Genomic DNA, 20,589 nt, shown 5'->3' with positions numbered 1-20,589 from the left:
ACTTTGAAAATCAGTTGTCTTTTCAGTTATAACTGAGAGCAATTGATAAAGTGAAAATGGGGCCTAAACTGCATTTTAGTAATTGCTATTACCACTTACATCTATACTGAAAGTGAAATTAGCATTACAAGGGAAAATGCACAGAGTGAGAACTGACGTAAGTGCTGCAAATAGACGCAATGCTGGACCTTATGTATAAGGTCTAAATGAAAGCCAGTTCTTGGAGAAAACAGCATTTATTCTTTTATGGGGCACTGTGAGGAGGGAGGGCGGGTCTAACTCTCATATATAACAAGAACTGGTCCCCCTCAGGTGGTTTTATACAGGAGAGTCAATAACTTGCTATAAGCAAACTGCTGACAACTTTGCTTACATAACATGAATGGCAACTTCCCTTTAGACACCACAAATGACTGCAGCTACAAAAGGTGGAATGTCATGTTATACTTAAATAACAGACGTTGCAATATTTTAGCAAACTGTATTTTTTTTCTCCATTTCACTTCCCCTTGGTGTTCGACACCATGCTCTGCTATTACACCATTCCCCAAACCATGAGAGATGAACAACAACTACTGGAGGAGTTATACTTACACGGGTAGGGAACTTTAAACCAAGGGGCAGCAACCAGAACTCCCTTCCTGGCATCAGTCCGGGCATAAAAGCCATATTTGGTATCATCTGGCGGAAATACATCTGTTACGGTAAAGATAAAGCACAGCAGCCAGGACACAAGGATTGCCATGATAATCTGAAAATCAGAAAGGAAAAGCCAGGTAAAGTAAATGAAAAGCTATTAGCGAGGTTACGGTGATGGGTCAGTGCCATGGGCACAGTGTACACTGGCACTGCTCTGTCTTGTAAAAGCCGTCATGGGGACTGGAGTGATCCGGCAGATGCAGCCGCCACGTGCCAACCCCAATACACACGTTCATCTCTATTTCATTTTATAATGTAATTATTCCCCAGGGGCATAAAACTACAGTCTCTTACCAACAACACAGTGGGAAATGCTGGTAAAGCTACAGATGTGTGTGGATAGCTGGCCTCGGGCTTCCTTCATGATTTTAGTCAATAAAAAGAAGCTCTAACTAGCAAGCTAACAAAATCTTAGCCAGGACACAGTCTTTATGGAGTCTGGTGTATGTGTGTGCTCACTATGTTTGTTGGTTTCCTTGCACACCCCGAACACACGCTGTGGCTGGATAGTGTAAAGAGACTTTGAAGTCTAATTTTTGACCTATTTTTATTATATAATCCTCTTCAGCATGATTTCCCTGGTATAATCGCCACTTCCCCACGGCGGATGACAGATTTATTACAAAGACAGCGACCCGCAAAGTTCCATGACTTTGCAGATCGTGCTGCCCTGGAGAGGCAGAGCTTTGAGCTGTAGCTCTGCCTTTCTGTAATCAATCTCTGTCTCCTCCCCGCCCCTCTCAGTGAAAGAAGACTGAGAGGGGTGGGAAGAGGTGGCAATCAGCAGAGGATTGATTGCGGAGGAGGCAGAGCTACAGCTCGAAGCTCTGCTTCTTCAAGGAAGTAAAGCCATGCGAGCCCGGGAGTTTTGCAGGGCTATCTCTCTAATAAATCAGTCATCTGCTGCGGGGATGTGGCGATTCTACTCGGGCAATCATGCTGAAGAGAATTATATAAGAAAAGCAGGTAAAAAAATTAGACTTCAGAGTCTCTTTAAGGGCTCTGCCTTTGACATGGGAGACCAGGGTTCAAAGAGTCAGTAACTATTCAGTAAGAAGTTCTTGGGCAAGACCCAGCACTGCAGAGTGGCCCCTTAGTGGCTGCAGCTCTTGAGCGCTTTGAGTCCAACAGGAGAAAAGCGCTATATAAATGTTCGGATTATTATACTAGTTGAGTACTCACCATAGACTGCGGTAGGAAGGCATCAGATTGTCACTATGGTAGCAACATTAACTTTTCAGCCCCATTGAGGGACAGTTTTTAATCTGATTTCTGCATTATATGCTGTAAAATGCTGCAGAAAATGTAACAGCTGAATACTGATCATTAGTCAAGGTTTTGTCAGAGAAGCATGTGATCTGTTAGGTCATGTGATAGATATGCAAGATTCTAATTTGCTAGTCAAGATCAGGTGCTAAAAGCAAGTAAAAGAGAAAACCGAGAGCCCAATATGGTGTAGTATGTTAAGATCCCAGCTTCATCAGGCAAAAATGGGGACAACAGGAGATCTGTAGTGACGGATTTAGCGCCTCAGTACTGATTTATATAAAACAGGATTTCTTGTTTGCTTTTGGGAGGCGAGCCCAGCACTTCCTCCAAGCACTTTTAAAGGTTTAATGAATTTTTATCCTGCTGGCGCCTCTGTTCCATATTCAAATACAATGTGCTAAAAGCAGGATGTGATCACAGCAATCAGACTCTGCAAATGAATCAGCTGATCAAACAAATCACATGCTTCTCCATGAGTTCTTCTAGACATGAACATCACTACGGATTATAGAACGATATATATAATTATACACCAGGTTCTACAGATTACTGTTACTTGCAATTAATTCTCATCTGGACAGGATAATTTGATGTCAAAGCTGTAACAGTCACTCGCTTTCAGTCATAAGATTTTTGTTAGTTACAATAATGCCTTTAAGGATTTCATTTCATAACCTTCAAAATGTTAAATATTTAAGGACGAATAGGACCTAAATCATGATGTGTTTGTTACACAAGGCCAAACTAGATTATGGAAACCCAGTTAAACAAATGAATAAAAACATGTAACTTGCTCATTTATTGCATAAAATGAGTCACAGTTATTTGTGGCAAAAGAATGTGAATCTTTGCACACAGCAGCTGGTGGGCGTCTCTTATGTCAGCAAAAACGGCAACTTAGGCCCGGTTCACATTAGCGGTGGCCGTCCGGAATCGCCGTGCCGGAGCCGGACCGCTTGCAGAACGGACGGAACGGACGCACGGCAATAGCAATGAAAGCCTATGCGTCCGTTCACATGCGTCCGTTCTGCCGGACCGGAGCCGGACCGGATCCGGACCGGATCCGGCGTCCGTTCCAACATGCGCTATTTTTTGGTCCGGCTCCTCCGGCAGCCGTATCCGGAGCGGAGCCGGACTGCACCATCCGGCCAATACAAAGCAATGAGAGCCGGAGAGCGCACAACACACTGGCTACAAAAACCGGACGTTCTACCCCACTTCCTATGCATTTTGGATGGGGACCACATGGGCCCAGCGTTCAAAGAGTGGGGCAGCAGCGATTTCATGCTGGAGCTCGTTTTGGCAGCAACATGTCTGATGTCTGATAACGAGGAGGCGAACAACAGGAAGGAGAGAATTCCCAGTTTTACGAGTAAAAAATGCCTGGATCCATGGTCCCAACTGCAGTCTCTGTATCCACGGATGGTCTCCACACGTCCACCTGTCTCCAACAATGACCCCAGACCCTTCTGCTGACCTCCCAGACCCCAGGTATTTACAGGATGGTATCTCCTTAAGAAACCGGATCCGGACCGCAACCGTGTTCACACCGCACGGAAACCGGATGCAAACGGACCGGATCCGGATAGGAACCGTGCGGATCAGGTCCGGTCCGGCTCCGGTGCGGTCCGGACATCCGGTGCGGTTTTGACAAAACCGCAAGTGTGAACGGGGCCTTAACCTGAGTGTTACACCGCTCAGGAGGATTTGTTACTTTTTGCCCGATTTTTAAATAAATGTGCTAAATGGCCATAAACCCTGTAGCTAGCACTAGGCTAGCTAGAAGAAGTCTCCGGCACCCTCCGCTCCCCCGTTTATACATTACCCAGCCTGGATCCAGCAATCGGCGCAGAATCCCCAGACAGCTCCCGTCTTCACTATGGGGAGGATCGCAGATGACGTCATGCGCAAACCCGATCCTCCCCATAGTGAGACCGGAGCTGTGCCGGGAGGCTGCGCGATCGCTGGATCCAGGGGGGGTAATGTATAAACGGGGGGATCGCGGGGATCCAGGGGTGCCGAACACTCTTACTAGCTAGCCTAGTGCTAGCTAGAGGATTTACAGCCATTTGGCACATTTATTTATGCGGGACTCCTGGGGCCACAGAGCGGTATGCCTGACACAGTATCGGGCATACCGCTAAGGAGGTTAAAGCGGACCTGAACTCAGATCTCTAAAAGATAAACAGCAGCATAATAACCTTTAAAGGAAACCATTACTTTGTTACAGCTAACACAAATCCTGCAATACATCTGCATTGTCTACTTCCTGCTTTTGTGGAAGCAGACAGATTGTTAGAATTCTGTATTTACAAATGAGCTCTCTGCCGTGGCAGTCAGCTGACACAGCTACGAGATCAAATTACAACTTGTGTTTAGTCACAGATGGGAGGGATTAGACAGGCTAAACTCTCTGAATGCATACACTGCCCTGTGGAAGAGGTCAGGTCCACTTTAAGACTTCAAGAGACTGATGATCAAAGAGATGCAAATTCTTCTAAGTTTATACAAATTATTATGCAAATATATGCAGCTTGAAAACGAACCAATGAATTTAAACCCGGGTTTAACCTCTTGAGCGGTATGACAGACACTACCGGGCATGCCGCTCAAGAGGTTCTGATGGCATCATGTGTCTCCCAGTGTAATATCAATCTAATAGGTTTAGTGACTTTATTACAAGTTAGCACTAGGCTAGCTTGTTTAGGTGCCCCAACCCCCGATCACCCCCTGATTCCCCCCGATAGAGCTGCTATACACATTACCCAGCCTCTATCCAGCGATCACACAGCCTTCCCGCACAGCTCCACTCTTCTCTATGGGGAGGATCGGGACTGCGCCTGATGTCATGACGTTTGTGACGTCATGTACGATCCTCCCCATAGAGAAGAGTGGAGCTGTGCGGGGAGACTGCACGATCGCTGGATAGAGGCTGGGTAATGTATATAGCAGTTCTATCGGGGGAATCAGGAATCAGGGGGTGATCGGGGGTTGGGGCACCTAAACAAACTAGCCTAGTGCTAGCTAACTAGGAATTGTTCCATCAATAATAGCAAACTATGCTGGTTCAGAAGCAGCAAAACGGGCTAAAACCATAATACTGCCACCATGTTCCAGAGCTGACACAGAAACAGAACATTAATATCGCGCTTTTCTCCTAGTGGACTCAAAGCGCCAGAGCTGCAGCCACTAGGACGCGCCCTATAGGCAGTAGCAGTGTTAGGGAGACTTGCCCAAGGTCTCCTACCCAGTGCTGGCTTACAGAACAGGCAGAGCCGAGATTCGAACCCATGTCTCCTGTGTCAGAGGCAAAGCCATTAACCATTACACTATCCAGAGCTAGGTCATGGTTCCTATACCCGAATGCAGCATATGCCATTTGCCAAACATAACGCATTACTCAACCAGTAGGATTGATTCTACATTATTCAAGTGATCTTTAGCAAACTGTAGACAAGCAGAAATGTTATTTTTGGAAAGTGGTGGTTTGCTTCTTGCGCCTCTGCCATTAACACCATTACTGTTCAGCATTCTCATAATGGGGAACTTATGAACACTGCGAAGGCCATCCAATAGTTTGCGGGTCTTTGAGATATCAGAGAATGTTATACACTGCCCTTTTGGAGTGATCTCTGTTGGCCCACCACGCATGTGGAATAATGTGCAGTTGAGGTGCATGTTGAGTAGGGTGCTGGATAAAACAGATAAGTTTTGGTAGAAAGCGCTTACCAATACTTTACTATATTGACTCATTTTGGTACTTCTCCCTGATTGGGTAGGCGTAACCTAGACCTTTATCTATGCCTAACACTATCCCTTCTTCCACGATAAACCTCTTCCTGGCACCTAAACCCAACCTCACAACAACATAAACCCTTTGTAAACAGCAATTCCCTTATCCATACCTAACACTAACTGGCTAACACTCTTAAAATGACAACTACACCTAATTTTAAGCACCAACCAATAATCTCCTTCCATTGTTTTTACCATTGGTGCTGAATCCAAACATTGGGGGCCAATATCTAATTGGCTTGCACTTTGGAAGAAAAACTGAATTTTTTAAAGTCCTGGGAAAAACATCAACACTGGCCTGGTGCGGACAGTCAGCCGACAGTGGGTACACACGCGCTACTGTCGGCTAAAAGACCGCCCGGCGGACCCGGCGTTGCCGCCGGTAGTGCGCGTGTACTCACCTTTAGTTTTAATGGTTTGGATTAAGCATGCTTGTACGACGTGCTTGTTTAGATGGCTAAGGGAACTGTAAGCTCAGTTACAGAACACAGGTTCCTGCTTGTTGACAATAACTTATTGTTGCTATGGGTGGGAAGTGGAGTTGGGGGGGGGGGGGGGGGGGGTGTGTGGAAGACACAGACATTTCTACTCTGCCACCATTGAATCGATTCTCTGCTCTTCCATCCTGGTCTGGTACTCCGGCTCCACCGCCAGAGACAGGCTCACACTTCAGAGGGTCATCAGGGCAGCGGAGAGGGTCATTGGAAGACCTCTCCCTGCACTCGACCTCCTACACAAGAGAAGGCTGAGAGCGAGGGCGCTGAGGATCGCTAATGATTGCTCTCACACGGGCCACCGCTACTTCTGTCAGCTCCCACTGGGACGGAGGCTTCGGGCCATCTCCACAAGGACTGCCAGACACAGTAACTCTTTCTTCCCCTCGGCCGTCAGCCTCCTTAATTCCCTTCACATACTCCCATCAGCAAACAAAAACTAATTGTTAATTGGCCAGTCTATGACTTTTGAAACCGTTACGAGCAATGTGAAACCGCTGGCCTTTTAGGTAACGCAAATGTATTACAATGTAGATGTAACTGCTTGTCCTCTTTGTATAGTGTATAGTGTTTAAGTGTTAACTTTCTGTTCTTGCTGTTCTATACTACCTATCGTTGTTCTCTGAGCTATTATGTACTGTGCCAAACCCAATTCCGGGCATGACCCAGTCATGCTTGGCGAAAAAGAATTCCTGATTCCTGATTATACTGCTGTTTTATGGTAAAATACTTCATACAGAACATCCAACTCCCACAAATGCTTTTTTTCTGGGTCAGCTGGATAGGTTGTTGCCTTTGATGCAGGTATTGAGCCTTTGACCAGGGTTCAAATCCCAGCTTAAGCCAGTACCTAAACCAGTAATGCAGGGAACACACTTGACTGTTTCATGTGCATTTTCTGCACAGAAAAACTGAGAACTAATGTTAATCAATGGGGTAGTTCACACTTGATGCGTTTTTTGCGCGCAGAAAAAAAAAAACCTGACATCCTGCAGGATAATTCTGCACATTTTTGCCAGTTTTCCCTATCAATTACATTAGCTGCTGTGAAAAAACGCACGCGGTTTCCTGCATAGAAACACACTTGGTATGCAGAAAACTCATGCAGAAAAACATGTGCAAAAAACTGAAAGACAAGTGTGTCCCTTGCCTAAGGAGTCTTTAGGCAATGCTCCCTAATGATACCAGTCAGCCGATTTAGCACATCCTAAGTGGCTGCAGCCCTGAAACGATTTGAGTCCGCCAGGAGAAAAGCACAATATGTATGTTATGTGTCTCGTCTTGAGCCCATCTAAGACATTTGGGGATTCCTGCACAGACATTGTATAGGTGGCCATCCTACCCGAAGACATACTGGACGGTTATTGTTTCATGTGTATATATGCAGCTGACAAATTTTAGGTGTCAGGAAGTTATTAACAAATGTTCTTCATGGGGTCTCAGTGTTCTCCCCAGGCTCTTTTAGCCGGGTGCCCCACCCGGCTAGTTTTGGTGACCACCCGGCTGTCATCGGCTCACTTCCTCCTCTGCTGTAATCAGAGTTGTGCAGAAAAGCGCCAGCCCTGTATTCTCTGATCTTGCCCCACCCGGCTAAGTTTTCATGCCACCCGGCTGGAAAAAATTTCTGGGGAGAACACTGGGTCTGATATTGCCAAATAACCAGTCATATCCTGCTTAGAGTATTATACTTACTGGGAACATTTTGAAGAGCTGAAATTTATATGCAGTCCATCCTTTCTTAGACTTGTAGATGGGAAGTGGTAGTTTCACATTTCTGGCGTATTGAGAGAAGAGCAGGACCAGGAAGATGGTACTAATGGGAGAAAAACAGAAGACATGAGTGCCTTAGCCAGAGAATAACACACAGACACAGGAAACGCTGAAATAGATAGAAAACAAGCTATAGAACATCTTAATAAAAGCCATAACTACTTACAAAGCATTGCTATAAAAGAATACCACTGTCAAATGGGAACTTTATTTAATAAGAACTTATTTTATACAATATTCAAGTATAAATTATATAATGTTTGCCCATTGAAAAATCTTTCCTCATCCCGATTCATTCTTCAATTTATCACAGGTGGCGGCAATTTTACTGCTGGCAATGTGCATCACTATGGAATGTGGGTTTTTTTTGTGAGCAGAAACACCACCTGGTCTCCCTGAAGACACTGGGAGGAGGCGGCTATGTGACATCATTGCTAAGCATCACTGGGAGGGTGGAGTTAAATACAAATATACAGCAACATGTAGAGAGGCATTGTGATGCTGAAACCAGATAATGTAACAGTGGATAGCCTGAATAATTAACTACATTCCACTATATGTGGAATTACAGTTCCTCTAAAGTGAACCAGAGACGAAGCACTCATGTATTTTACCATATACAGTATATCAGTGGGAACATTAGAGAAAACACCTACCCTGCTCTCTGCTTCATCCTTCTCTGCTCAGTCTTGCTTGTTATCAGCCCTGATAAAATCCTCGACTGAGCATTCAGTCTGGATTTGCTCAGGAATCATTATAGCTTAGTCATTATAGCAGAGCCAGAAGGGGGAAGGCTTGGGCTTGAAAAGACATCAGAAAAGACAAACTCAGCTATAATGATTCCTGAGCAAAGCCAGACTGAATGGGCAGTTGGGGATTTTATCAGGGCTGATAACAAGCAGACTGAGCAGAGAAGGATGAAGCAGAGAGCAGGGCAGGTGTTTTCTCTAATGTTCCCACTGATATATATGGTAAAATACATGAGGGTGATTCGTCTCTGGTTCACTTTAAGCATCAGGGTCATAAATAATGTAATTTGAACTGTTGAACAGGCAGGAAAAATGTCCCTAATAATGCAGTTACACATACATAAAACAAGGACTCTACATATTTCGTCAGGTGTACAAATCAAATAAACAGTGCATGGAGTAATAAAAAAAAATCCCCCACCAAACATATAACAAAATGTCAGCAAAATAGCGAAGTCAGTTCTGGAATTTTTTTTATTTTGTTTTACACCATGCACTGTTTATTTGATTTACACTCCTGATAAAGCCTTTTGTTGGGCAAAACATGTCGAGTCCTTGTTTTATTTATGTGGAGGAGAGAGATGAGATAGAGCCAGCACTGCAATTCGGGTTATTTATTCAGTCAATAAAAACAGAAGCACTTACAGTCAGCAAGGTCGGATGCAGAGCGGAAAGGTGGGTGCCAGGTCTATGTCCCTCTGCGGACGTCCGTTTCGCGCCGCTGGTGAACAAGCGCCAGCGGCGCGAAACGGACGTCCGCAGGGGGACATAGACCTGGCACCCACCTTTCCGCTCTGCATTCGACCTTGCTGACTGTAAGTGCTTCTGTTTTTATTGACTGAATAAATAACCCGAATTGCAGTGCTGGCTCTATCTCATCTCTCTCCTCCACACAAAAAGAAAAAAAAACAAAAAATTGCTTTCCTAAAACAGAAAGAATTTGCGATAATTCAGGTTGGAGTGAGCTCGAGATGTCTCCCAGAGCACCACTGCTGAATATATGCAAATTAACCATTGTACCCTTAGAAGCTAAACACACCTCCAGAACCGCTGGAATGCAATGATGTGTCAGCTTGTTAAATTGTACAGAGCCATAATAATCCAACATGCATACAGACTGTTTCGGATTGTTTGATCCTCATCAGTGCATGGCATGGATTAATTTGGCTCTATGTAGTCTGAAACAGTCTGTATGCATGTTGGATTATTATGGCTCTGTACAATTTAACAAGCTGACACATCATTGCATTCCAGCGGTTCTGGAGGTGTGTTTAGCTTCTAAGGGTACAATGGTTAATTTGCATATATTCAGCAGTGGTGCTCTGGGAGACATCTCGAGCTCACTCCAACCTGAATTATCGCAAATTCTTTCTGTTTTAGGAAAGCAATTTTTTTGTTTTTCTTAACATCCTAGTAAGGGGGCTTTTAGGACCATTGTAGTCCCTTACACACTCCAATGAATTCTGGGTCACCATGAGCTTGCTGGTTAGTCTGTTCCTCCACACAAGTTTGCCTGCTGCTACATAGCCTGTGCACGCTTTTTTCATGGGAATTACTTTGCCACAGTCCAATGCCAGGAGTCGAGTCCAGTCCCCTGCTGTAGTCTTGAGAGTGCTGGAGTCTCATCTTTGCTACCTTCCACCTTGTTTTATTTATGTCTAAGAGTGATTTGTCCCCACTTATGTCCGCAAACAATGTGCCTTACTAAATGTGATCGATCGTAGAGGAACGCAGAGCCTGATCTTGTTCGCCTACGACTTAAGGTATATTCCCATGAGTGATAATTTTAACACCGCAGAAAACCCTCTGTCTCCTCTCAGTCATCTACTGACGCAAGTAAGGTTCACTGCGCCATATGTGGTGTTACGCCCTACACGCTACTCCAACGGATACCAGTGGGTGGACCAAAGCACTAGACACCAAGTTCAAAACACCATTTATAGCCATTGCCTCAGATTTTAATGACAAAGTGATCTGAAACTTACACATAACATTTTATAAAAATGTGTTTTCCTACTTTTTATTACTCATACAGTTATCATATTTGCTTTTGTGCACAAGTAATATTGTCTGTTTACAAATTACAAGTTTCCAAAGTCTAGTTTATCGTAGCCTGAAACCCCCCATTGCATTTTATTCAAACTGCTTTTTATTATATATTAACATCTTCTAATTAGCTGTTCTGAGCTGTTTGTGTGCTTGAAGCACAGAGCGCTTCACAGAGAGCTCCTTTTCACTTGTTACACTGTGTTTACACACACATGTATCAACATTGGAATGCAAACAAAGATACTGTTATCTTCCGTCTGGATGTGGATTTGAAGCTGAATAGCAGGAAAAAGTACTTTGTTTAACCATTTCAGTGATGTTCTGCTAAAATAGTGTGTTAGTAGCTTTCAAGCTGTGAGGAATCTTTTAGAGCAAAGTAAAAATGCTGACTTTCAGAACACTTTAATAAAAGTTATTAGGGGCATTTTTCCTGCCGCAACAGTTTAACCATTTCAGCCCGTGGGGATTTTTCACCTTATGCATCAGAGCAATTTTCACCTCCCATTCATTCGCTACTAACTTTATCACTACTTATCACAATTTATTGATCTACATCTTGTTTTTCCGCCACTAATTAGGCTTTCTTTGGGTGCTACATTTTGCTAAGAATTATTTTTTTTATAAATGCATTTTAACAGGATTAACCACTTAACATCTCAGTCGTTTTCAGCTTATGCATCCGAGCAATGTTCACCTCCCATTCATTAGCCTATAACTTTATAACTACTTATCACAATGAACTGATCTATATCTTGTTTTTTCCGCCACCAATTAGGCTTTCTTTGGGGGGTACATTTTGCTAAGAGCCACTTTACTGTAAATGCATTTTAACAGGAAGAATAAGAAAAAAAATGAAAAAATTCATTATTTGTCAGTTTTCGGCCATTATAGTTTTAAAATAATACATGCCTCCATAATTAAAACCCACGTATTGTTATTGCCCATTAGTCACGGTTATTTCACCATTTAAATTATGTCCCTATCACAATGTATCGCGACAATATTTTATTTGGAAATAAAAGAGCATTTTTTCCGTTTTGCATACATCACTATTTACAAGCTTATAAAAAAAAAAAAGAGAGAAATATTTCATCTTTACATAGATATTTAAAAAGTTTAGACCCTTAGGTAAATATTTATGTTTTTTTTTTTTTATAGTAATGTTTTTTTTGTTTTTTTTTATTAAACATTTTATGTGGGCATTTTTGGGAGGGTGGGATATAAAAGTGTTTTATTTGGGGAAATATTGGTGTAGTGTAATGTTTTTGGGTATTTACTTGTAGTTTTACTTTTTGGCCACAAGATGGCAATCTCGATTTTTTTTACATGACGTCACTCTAAGCGTACAATGTACGCTTAGAGGGACACAGCTTCAGAAAGAGCGAAGTTTCCGAGAGAAGCTGTCGCTTTTTCAGCGGGGGAGAGGAATCAATGATCGGGCTCCCTAGCCCGATACATTGATTCCGTGGCTACCGACTCCGCGGTCGGGAGTGTGCGTGCACGCGCACGATCGGCCGCGGGAGCGCGCCTGTCCTCCTTGACGTTTTTATACGTCAAGGAGGACAAAGTGGTTAATAAGGAAAAAAAATGGAAAATTCATTATTTCTCAGTTTTCGGCCATTATAGCTTTAAAATAATCCATGCTACTATAATTAAAACCTTTGTATTTTATTTGCCCGTTTGTCTCGGTTATGACACCATTTAAATTTTGTCCCCATGTATGGCGCCAATATTTTATTTGGAAATAAAGGTGCATTTTTTCAGTTTTGCGTCCATCACTATTTATAAGCTTAGAATTTAAAAAAATGTTGGTAGTATACCCCCTTCAAATGCATATTTAAAAAGTTCAGACCCTTAGGTAACTATTTATCTGTCTTTTTTTTATGAAATTTTTTTTTCTATTAAAACATTTATTTGGGTAATATTTTGGTGTGGGAAACAAACAGTTATTTTTTAATGTTATTATGTGTAAATTGTAATGTAAAAAATATGTTGATGTAGTTTTACTATTTGGCCACAAGATGGTCACCATTTTTTTTCTCCTCGTGCTTCTCACTAAGCGGAAGCAGAAGGATGATGCGGAAAATTTGACGTGCAGAAAGACTGAAGCCTCTTGTAAGAGCGCTTCAGTTTTTCTGCTGGGGACACGGATCGGTGATCGGGAACCATGTTCCCGTTCACGGATCCCAGGGCTACCGGGGGACAGCACGGGGGCGCGCCCATGATCACGCGCACCGCAGCTCACACACACTACTTTATGGAACGCAAACACACTGAATTAGAAACACACACACAATCTGTAAAGAGCACACACTGCTTTAGGAACACACACACACACAGAATTAGGAGATGCAAAGTAGGAGGAAGAGTTCCTAACGCATTGTCTCTGGAACCATCCTATGTCAACTGTCATAAAACACACTTAATCCTGAATTATGAACATTATCATTTAGTTAAATATTAAATCCTGTATTATTTGCATTAACATTTATGCAGGATTATTGAGCCGATCTAAATATTTGCCGTACTGTTTTCCAAGAGACGCTTATAAAACATTAACACAGTCAGAGCATTTAACTTGAAAAGTATACCGGTATATCAGAAATAACAGGTCTCATCTCCCTCCGGTGGGGGTAGCTACAGCCATCTATATATTTCTGCAGGTCCCACAAGACTGATCCTATCTGTAGCTTGAATTTCGATTATCATAAGTATCAATAAACAAGTATTATAAAACTATAATGTACAAATAATATCTTAGAATTATTTACTAGCTGTGTAAACATTTCACACTCTTCATGTTAAAAATCAGAGCCAAAAGCTCTATTTCACTTTGAGTCCGTTGTAGCTGCATCGGAACAAAGCATTAGCAAAGTTAATCTGTGTTATGTGTGAAGAGCAAGTGCTGATCTCTGCATCTCTCTGAAACGTACATATTTTTCTCTTGAAAATGTAAGAACTTTCACGGAGGGGGGGGGGGGGGGGCGGAGGTGTAGCGTCCTAGTGGACAGTGTTGTGCGCACAGCGGGTTACCTGGGGGGGGGGGGGGGCATAGCTAGCATAGTTGCCCCAGTATAGGGAGTTTAGTTGCCCCAGTATGGCTAGTACAGTTACCCCAGTATAGCTAGTATAGTGCCCAGTAAAGCTAATATAGTGCCCAGTATAACTAGTATAGTGCCCAGTATGGGTAAGTAGTGCCCCAGTATAGCTAGTATGCCCCAGTATAGGTAGTATAGTGCCTCAGTATAGCTAGTATGCCCAAGTATAGCTAGTATAGCTCCCCAGTACAGCCAGTATAGTGCCCAGTATAGCTAGTATAGTGCCCCAATATAGCTAGTATAGTGCCCCAGTACAGCCAGTATAGTATGCCCCAGTATGGCTAGTATAGTTCCCCAGTACAGCCAGTATAGTATGCCCCAGTATAGCTAGTATAGCGCCCAGTATGGCTAGTATAGTGCCCAGTATAGCTAGTATAGTGCCCCAATATAGCTAGTATAGTGCCCCAATATAGCTAGTATAGTGCCCCAGTACAGCCAGTATAGTATGCCCCAGTATGGCTAGTATAGTGCCCCAGTATAGCTTGTATAGTGCCCAGTATGGCTAGAATAGTATGCCCCAGTACAGCTAGCATAGTGCCCCAGTATAGCTAGCATAGTGCCCCAGTATAGCTAGCATAGTGCCCCAGTATAGCTAGCATAGTGCCCCAGTATAGCTAGCATAGTGCCCCAGTATAGCTAGCATAGTGCCCCAGTATAGCTAGCATAGTGCCCCAGTATAGCTAGCATAGTGCCCCAGTATAGCTAGCATAGTGCCCCAGTATAGCTAGCATAGTGCCCCAGTATAGCTAGCATAGTGCCCCAGTATAGCTAGCATAGTGCCCCAGTATAGCTAGCATAGTGCCCCAGTATAGCTAGTATAGTGCCCCAGTATAGCTAGTATAGTGCCCCAGTACAGCCAGTATAGTGCCCAGTATGGCTAGTATAGTATGCCCCAGTACAGCCAGTATACTATGCCCCAGTATAGTAGCAACCCACCCACCCCCCGCGGCCGCTGCTGCAGCAGTTACCTTTGCCGGCAGTCTCTTATATTCCGCTCTCTCTCTCGCCGGAGTGTGATTCACTGCAGCGCGCCCCGCAGTGATGGAAGCAGGAAAGAGAGAGCGGTTCCCATAGTAACGGCGCGCCGCTACAGGAAGCCGCTCTCTCACTCCTGCTGCCTCCTTCTCTATCACAGCAGCCGCAGGGCGCGCTGCAGTGAATCACACACTAGCCTGGCCAGAGAGAGAAGGGGAATATAAGAGACCAAGCGGCCGCCAGAGGTAACAGCAGCGGCAGCCGCGGAGGGGGCAGGCAAGAGGACAGTCCCGCGGCCCAACTGAAAACGTCCTGCGGACCACCAGTGGGCCGCGGACCACAGGTTGGGGATCCCTGGTGTACAGGACCCTAACCCCATGTTAAAAAAAACAGATAAGATAGACTCTTCAAAAAGGAAAGCAGACACCCAAAAGAATCACACTCAAAGAGCTGAGACCCAAACAATAAGGTTTGGCAAGTGCTGGGGACTTGGTAAGTAAAGATTGTTGTACATGGAAAAAAAAAATCAATTATGAGAAGGGGGGGTGATGCTGAGAGGTGCATCTAAAAATGAATTGCAAATACTGATATGACTAAGACTTATTTCATGGACTATGAAATTCTTTAATGCTGGATCAGATGGCCCGTCATGTGACTATGTATACATGTATGAACTGTTGTAGATAGCAGACACTACTTACAGCATGGCGATACCCCAGTGTTTTCCAGCTCTCTCCCCAGCAGCCTGGAACCCAGATAGGCCAATAAGAGACACTGTAGGAGTGATGGTCAGCGGTCCAATGTACCTCAGCAGAGCTCCAGGCAGGCCGAGGAAACCAATGACCACTTCTATGAGTGAGGACATGATAATGGCTCCTTGTATCTGTGTTGAAAACAGAGTGGTTAAACCATAGTAATTCAATTATGAAAAACATAATGATAAACGATAATCTACAACAGAAGCAGATTTGCACTGCGCAGATCACGCAAAGTACAAATCTAACTGGATTGGTTACATTTTTATCCCGTTTCTGGGCCCAATCGATTGTTTCTTTCCGATCACAATTATCACATCGGAAAGGTTGATCGTTCACTAAAATAGTTTAATTAAAAGGCACCTTTATAGATGGCGCTACTCGAACCTCTCTAAGTCCCAACTGTGATCTCTGCTAACCGGTTATATACTGTACCTCCCGTATCCTTGGGTACCATATGTGTTCTGTATGAAGCAGCTCCGTTCCATTTGGAATAGGTATATCTGCAACAGAAGAGAAACACGGGCGTTAATCCAACCGCTACCTATGAATAAAATATAAACTTCAGATTCCATAAATTACATTTATGAAATACTACATAGCCTTGCAAATACATGCAAAAAGACTAGTTAATATAAGTCTGATGAATTAGAATTCTAATTTCAGTACAGCAACAATAAACAAAGTACTAGAATTTTATATATTGCTTAAAATTCAGGGCTGTGGAGTCGGAGCAATTTCGGGTACCTGGAGTCAGTGGTTTCATAAACTGAGGAGTCGAATGATTTTTGTACTGACTCCACAGCCCTAATAAATGTTTTCATTTTCAAACTAAAAATGTAGAACTGAGGGCTCGTTTCCATATGCGAGCTTTCAGCCGCGCTTATGGAAACACGATCGCAGGGACAGCAAGACACTGCATAGACTGCACCGTCTGCTGTTTCCACACATGTGTTGCGATTCACCACTGAATCGCAGCGCATGGTTGCCTGCATTTTTAGGTCGGCTGCAGCCATGATCACATTCATTATAATGAATGGGATCAGAAGTGCCACCCCGGCGCAGTAATGTGCAACGCTGCACTAATGCAAACAAGCCCTGAATCTGTAGCGGTCTGTGCAGAGCCCTCGTCTGCCTGTAGTGTTCCCCCCCCCCCCCCCCCCCCCTTCTCAGCAGCAGCTCTACAGACCAGCAAGACTGGCTGTGCCGAGTACGTATACAATATGGAGGACAAGTAGATGAACTAAAGAAACCTACTGTCTGAGCAGATGGCTAGCCTACTGGTTAAGGATGTTGCCATTCATGTAGGGTTTTAATCGTAGCTCGAGCCGTTATGTAAACCTTGTAAGGAGGCTTACCTGCGCGCTGCGATTTTGTGTAAAGCGTTTTTCTAAGCGCTTTTGCAGAGCGATTTGTTTTTTCACTTCCTGAAGCAAGTCAAGTCAAGAACTCTTTGACCCGGAAAAGAAATACAATGTATTTATTCTTAAAAGCGTTAACGCAATCACCACACAAAGCGATTTTGTGAGCGGTTTGCGTTTTACTTATACCTTGCATTATAGCAAAAACACCCTAAAAATGGTACAGGCATTAGCAGTAAAAGAACAGTACACTGCCTTCCAATCATCCAGAGGATAAGTATTTCTGGGTCAAACATTGCCAGTCTGGGTGCAGCAGCAACCCACAAGACCTCTCCTGTGAAATTAGCATGGCGCCACCTCTTTGGATCCAAGTACCCTTAGCACCTGAGGCATGTATTCAGGGCCAGAAGTATGCAGCACAGAGCGTATGTCAGTCAGGAAGATTAGGAGAGACCAGAAGCAGCATTGGAGTAGGTAAATATTAAACTGCTCCACTGCGATACTCTGTAGAATGGAGGAAGACACAATCACGATCAATATAGTTATGCCACTTTATTTAAAACAGTTCAAGAAATGTTAAATCTTAACCACTTACCAACAAACTGACGCATTAAAACGTCTGAACGTTGGAGCCCGTTAATGGCTCCAGGACGTTTTAATGTGTTGCTAGTTTCCGCCGTCACTGTGCACGTCCCCCCCGCAGCCTCCATTACCCGTTGGGACACCGCGATCCATGATTGGGGAGGAGGACCCAATTGCAATGCCTGGAATGAATGGACATGACCCCGATCGGGGGAATATCCATTCATAAAACAGTGTTTTAGCTATGGTGATAGTGCAGAAGATAAAGGTTAATTAAAAAGAGCTTCAGACTATCTTTAATCCCTTCCACTTCCAAAGCCCGCCCCCCTTCCCCCCAAAAAACACTTGTAAATAAAAGTTTAAAAAAAAAAAAAGTACATAAATAGTTGCCTTAGGGACTACTTTTTACTACATAGGTGCTTGTAATTCTGGACCGGACAAAAAAAAAAATACACCTATATTTCCCAATAATATATTGTCTCCATACATTGTGATAGGGACATAGGGACATAATTTAAACAGTCTAATAATTGGGACAAATGGGCAAATAAAATGGGTGGGTTTTATCCACAGGAGAACGTTTTATCTTAAAACTATAATGGCCAAAAACTGAGATATAATAAAAAATGTTCAATTTTTTTTATTTTTCCTGTTAAAATGCATTTAGAATAAAAAAATTCAAAGCAAAATGTACTACTCACAGAAAGCCCAATTGGTGGAAAAAAAAAGTATAGTTCATTTTGTTGCGATAAGTAGTAATAAAGTTATTGGTGAATAAAAGGGAGGAGCACTGACAGGTGAAAATTGCTTTTGTCCATTAGGGTAAAAAACCCAGAAGTGGTCAACAAACAATTCGGCCTGTGACTTAGATTTTGTCCCTTTACGTGAATGAGTTCGACACCCCTGACATCCATTTGTGTCATTTGATTGTTCTTGCATTTGCTATCTACACACCAAACTAATTTATTGTAGAGCTTGAACGTGCAAACGCACATACTCTATATGGAAAGGGAAAGTGGTCTACTTATGATGTTTGTTAAAAAATGTAAACAGAACGTTGCTAGTCTATGACAATACTTTGCGGTTTGTGACTTGCATCCATATATGACTCACAAGTGTAGGCTGCAATACTGAATTTACTACCATGCTTTCATTCTCTCACTGACAATATGAATGGGAGGAATGTAGAAAATGAATGGACACAAGCTTACTGTAACTATATTTAGATTCTTCATAGAGAAATCGAGAGTGTTGCATTTGAGGCATCCAGCTACGTGAGATCCCAACAGCAACATAAAAACATTAAACTACTGGAAATTTCCACTGAAATGATTCCCATGGATGGATCATAATCATAAGTCCTGACCTCTGCCCAGTTTCCATAAACGCATTATTTCCCCACTATCACGCTCAGACCACAATGACGGAATATGGCAAGAGATAAGGGATACAGGCTACATGTCCCACACACTGTAAATATAAATCCACAGTCACACGAATTGACAATTCTGAACATGCTACACTTGCTTCCTAGTACAGAGGGCAATACATGCTCAGGAACAGCAAGCAATCTACATTTCTGCCCTAATCCTGCTGCGATTGAGGCCTCGGCCCAGTGTTGGTTTTTATATTGGCTGATCTGATCCACGACCAACAAATGTGGATTCAGGTAATACTTTTAATGAATGATTGCACGGTACATATTTTTTGAGCAAGTTTTCAAAACTTTAAAGAGGAACTTTAACCAAGTCTAACTTCAATCCAAACAGTAGCTGATAACCCCATTCCCATAAGAAAACTTTACTTGTATGGCTAATATTGTGGCGAAAGCCCTTCCATAGTGCAATGTCTGCACCTTGGTTCTGACAGTTCTCCATCTGTGAACCTCACTGCATTGTGGGGAAAAAAGTTTTTTCCCCAACAGCCAAGCAATCTGTATCTCCCCCGTGCACAGAACTCTCATTAATAAACATTCCGTACAGATCACCTGGCGGAACTAAAGGTGGCACCACCAGTCAAGTTTCAGAATGTAAAGGGGCCCATACACTAGTCAATTTCAACCATTGATCGGTCAGAAATCAATTTTTATCAAATTAGCCGATTGATCGATTTGTGGCCGATTTCAATCAATTTGATCTCTCTGACTGGATGGGAAAATCTAGATCGATCTGCTACTGGCAGCAGATCAAAGGCCCATAAAGTTGCATTGGATCTAATTTCCAATCATGCATTTACTGTAGATCGATTTCCAATAGATTTAATTCTGAAATCTATTGGAAATCTGTTCCTAGTGTGTAACACACATCAGATAGATTCCTGCCAGATCTGCCAGAAATATATCTATGGTCGAATCTGCTGCAAATCTATAAGTGTATGGCCACCTTAATTCAGGAAGAGGAAAGATTTTACAACACTCACTAAATCTATAAATGAACATTGTAAACCAGGGGTCCCCAAACGTTTTGGGTCGAGGGCCCGGTCAACATACTTCAGACTGCTGGGGGGCCAGAGTATACATAAGATGATGTAGAAGTCTTTGCGGACCAAACAGTGAAGCATACTTGGGTGACAACCTGCAGTGGACAGCAGTGTCATCTGATGTGGAATTTGATTGGAAACCAGCGAAATTACTTCTTTCTGGCTTCCATGTGGATGGGTGGTGCCAGCACTGCTATTCTATATGCAGACCACCAATATTTAAAGATGGACAGTTTATAACATCGCTGACTGCATCTATAAGTAATACATTTTCTGTGTGGGGGGCTGGTAAAAAAGCCTCAGGGGGCCACATTCGGCCCACGGGCCTTAGTTTGAGGACCACTGTTGTAAACCATAAGCAATTGTATTCATTATGTTATTTTCCCTACAGTTCCTCTAAGTTTCTTCTTCAGGCATGGTGAGCAGGATTAGTGGTACAGGGCTGATCAGGTCTGTATCATGCCTGAATTATAAACAGCTTGCAAGAAAACTAGGCATCATTAGTAATTGTGGCA

At 43.2% G+C, this 20,589-nt stretch overlaps 1 protein-coding gene across 4 annotated transcripts in view; it reads right to left on the bottom strand.

Annotated features, from left to right (window-relative positions):
* Nucleotides 1-20,589, bottom strand: part of SLC23A2 (solute carrier family 23 member 2) — a 275,407-nt gene that overhangs the window by 38,264 nt on the left and 216,554 nt on the right. For all 4 annotated transcript variants that reach the window (XM_068274816.1, XM_068274819.1, XM_068274817.1 and 1 more), the window contains 4 exons: nt 16,089-16,156; nt 15,600-15,781; nt 7,950-8,070; nt 595-751 (listed from right to left, as the gene is read on the bottom strand). In XM_068274816.1, the coding sequence (XP_068130917.1) occupies nt 595-751; nt 7,950-8,070; nt 15,600-15,781; nt 16,089-16,156 (528 nt within the window). The remainder of the gene's footprint in view (nt 1-594; nt 752-7,949; nt 8,071-15,599; nt 15,782-16,088; nt 16,157-20,589) is intronic.

The sequence above is a fragment of the Hyperolius riggenbachi genome, chromosome 3, assembly GCF_040937935.1.
Source record: "Hyperolius riggenbachi isolate aHypRig1 chromosome 3, aHypRig1.pri, whole genome shotgun sequence".
Lineage (NCBI taxonomy): Eukaryota > Metazoa > Chordata > Amphibia > Anura > Hyperoliidae > Hyperolius > Hyperolius riggenbachi.
The sequence above is the reverse complement of the archived record's forward strand: the minus strand, read 5'-3'. Positions and strand labels throughout refer to the sequence as shown.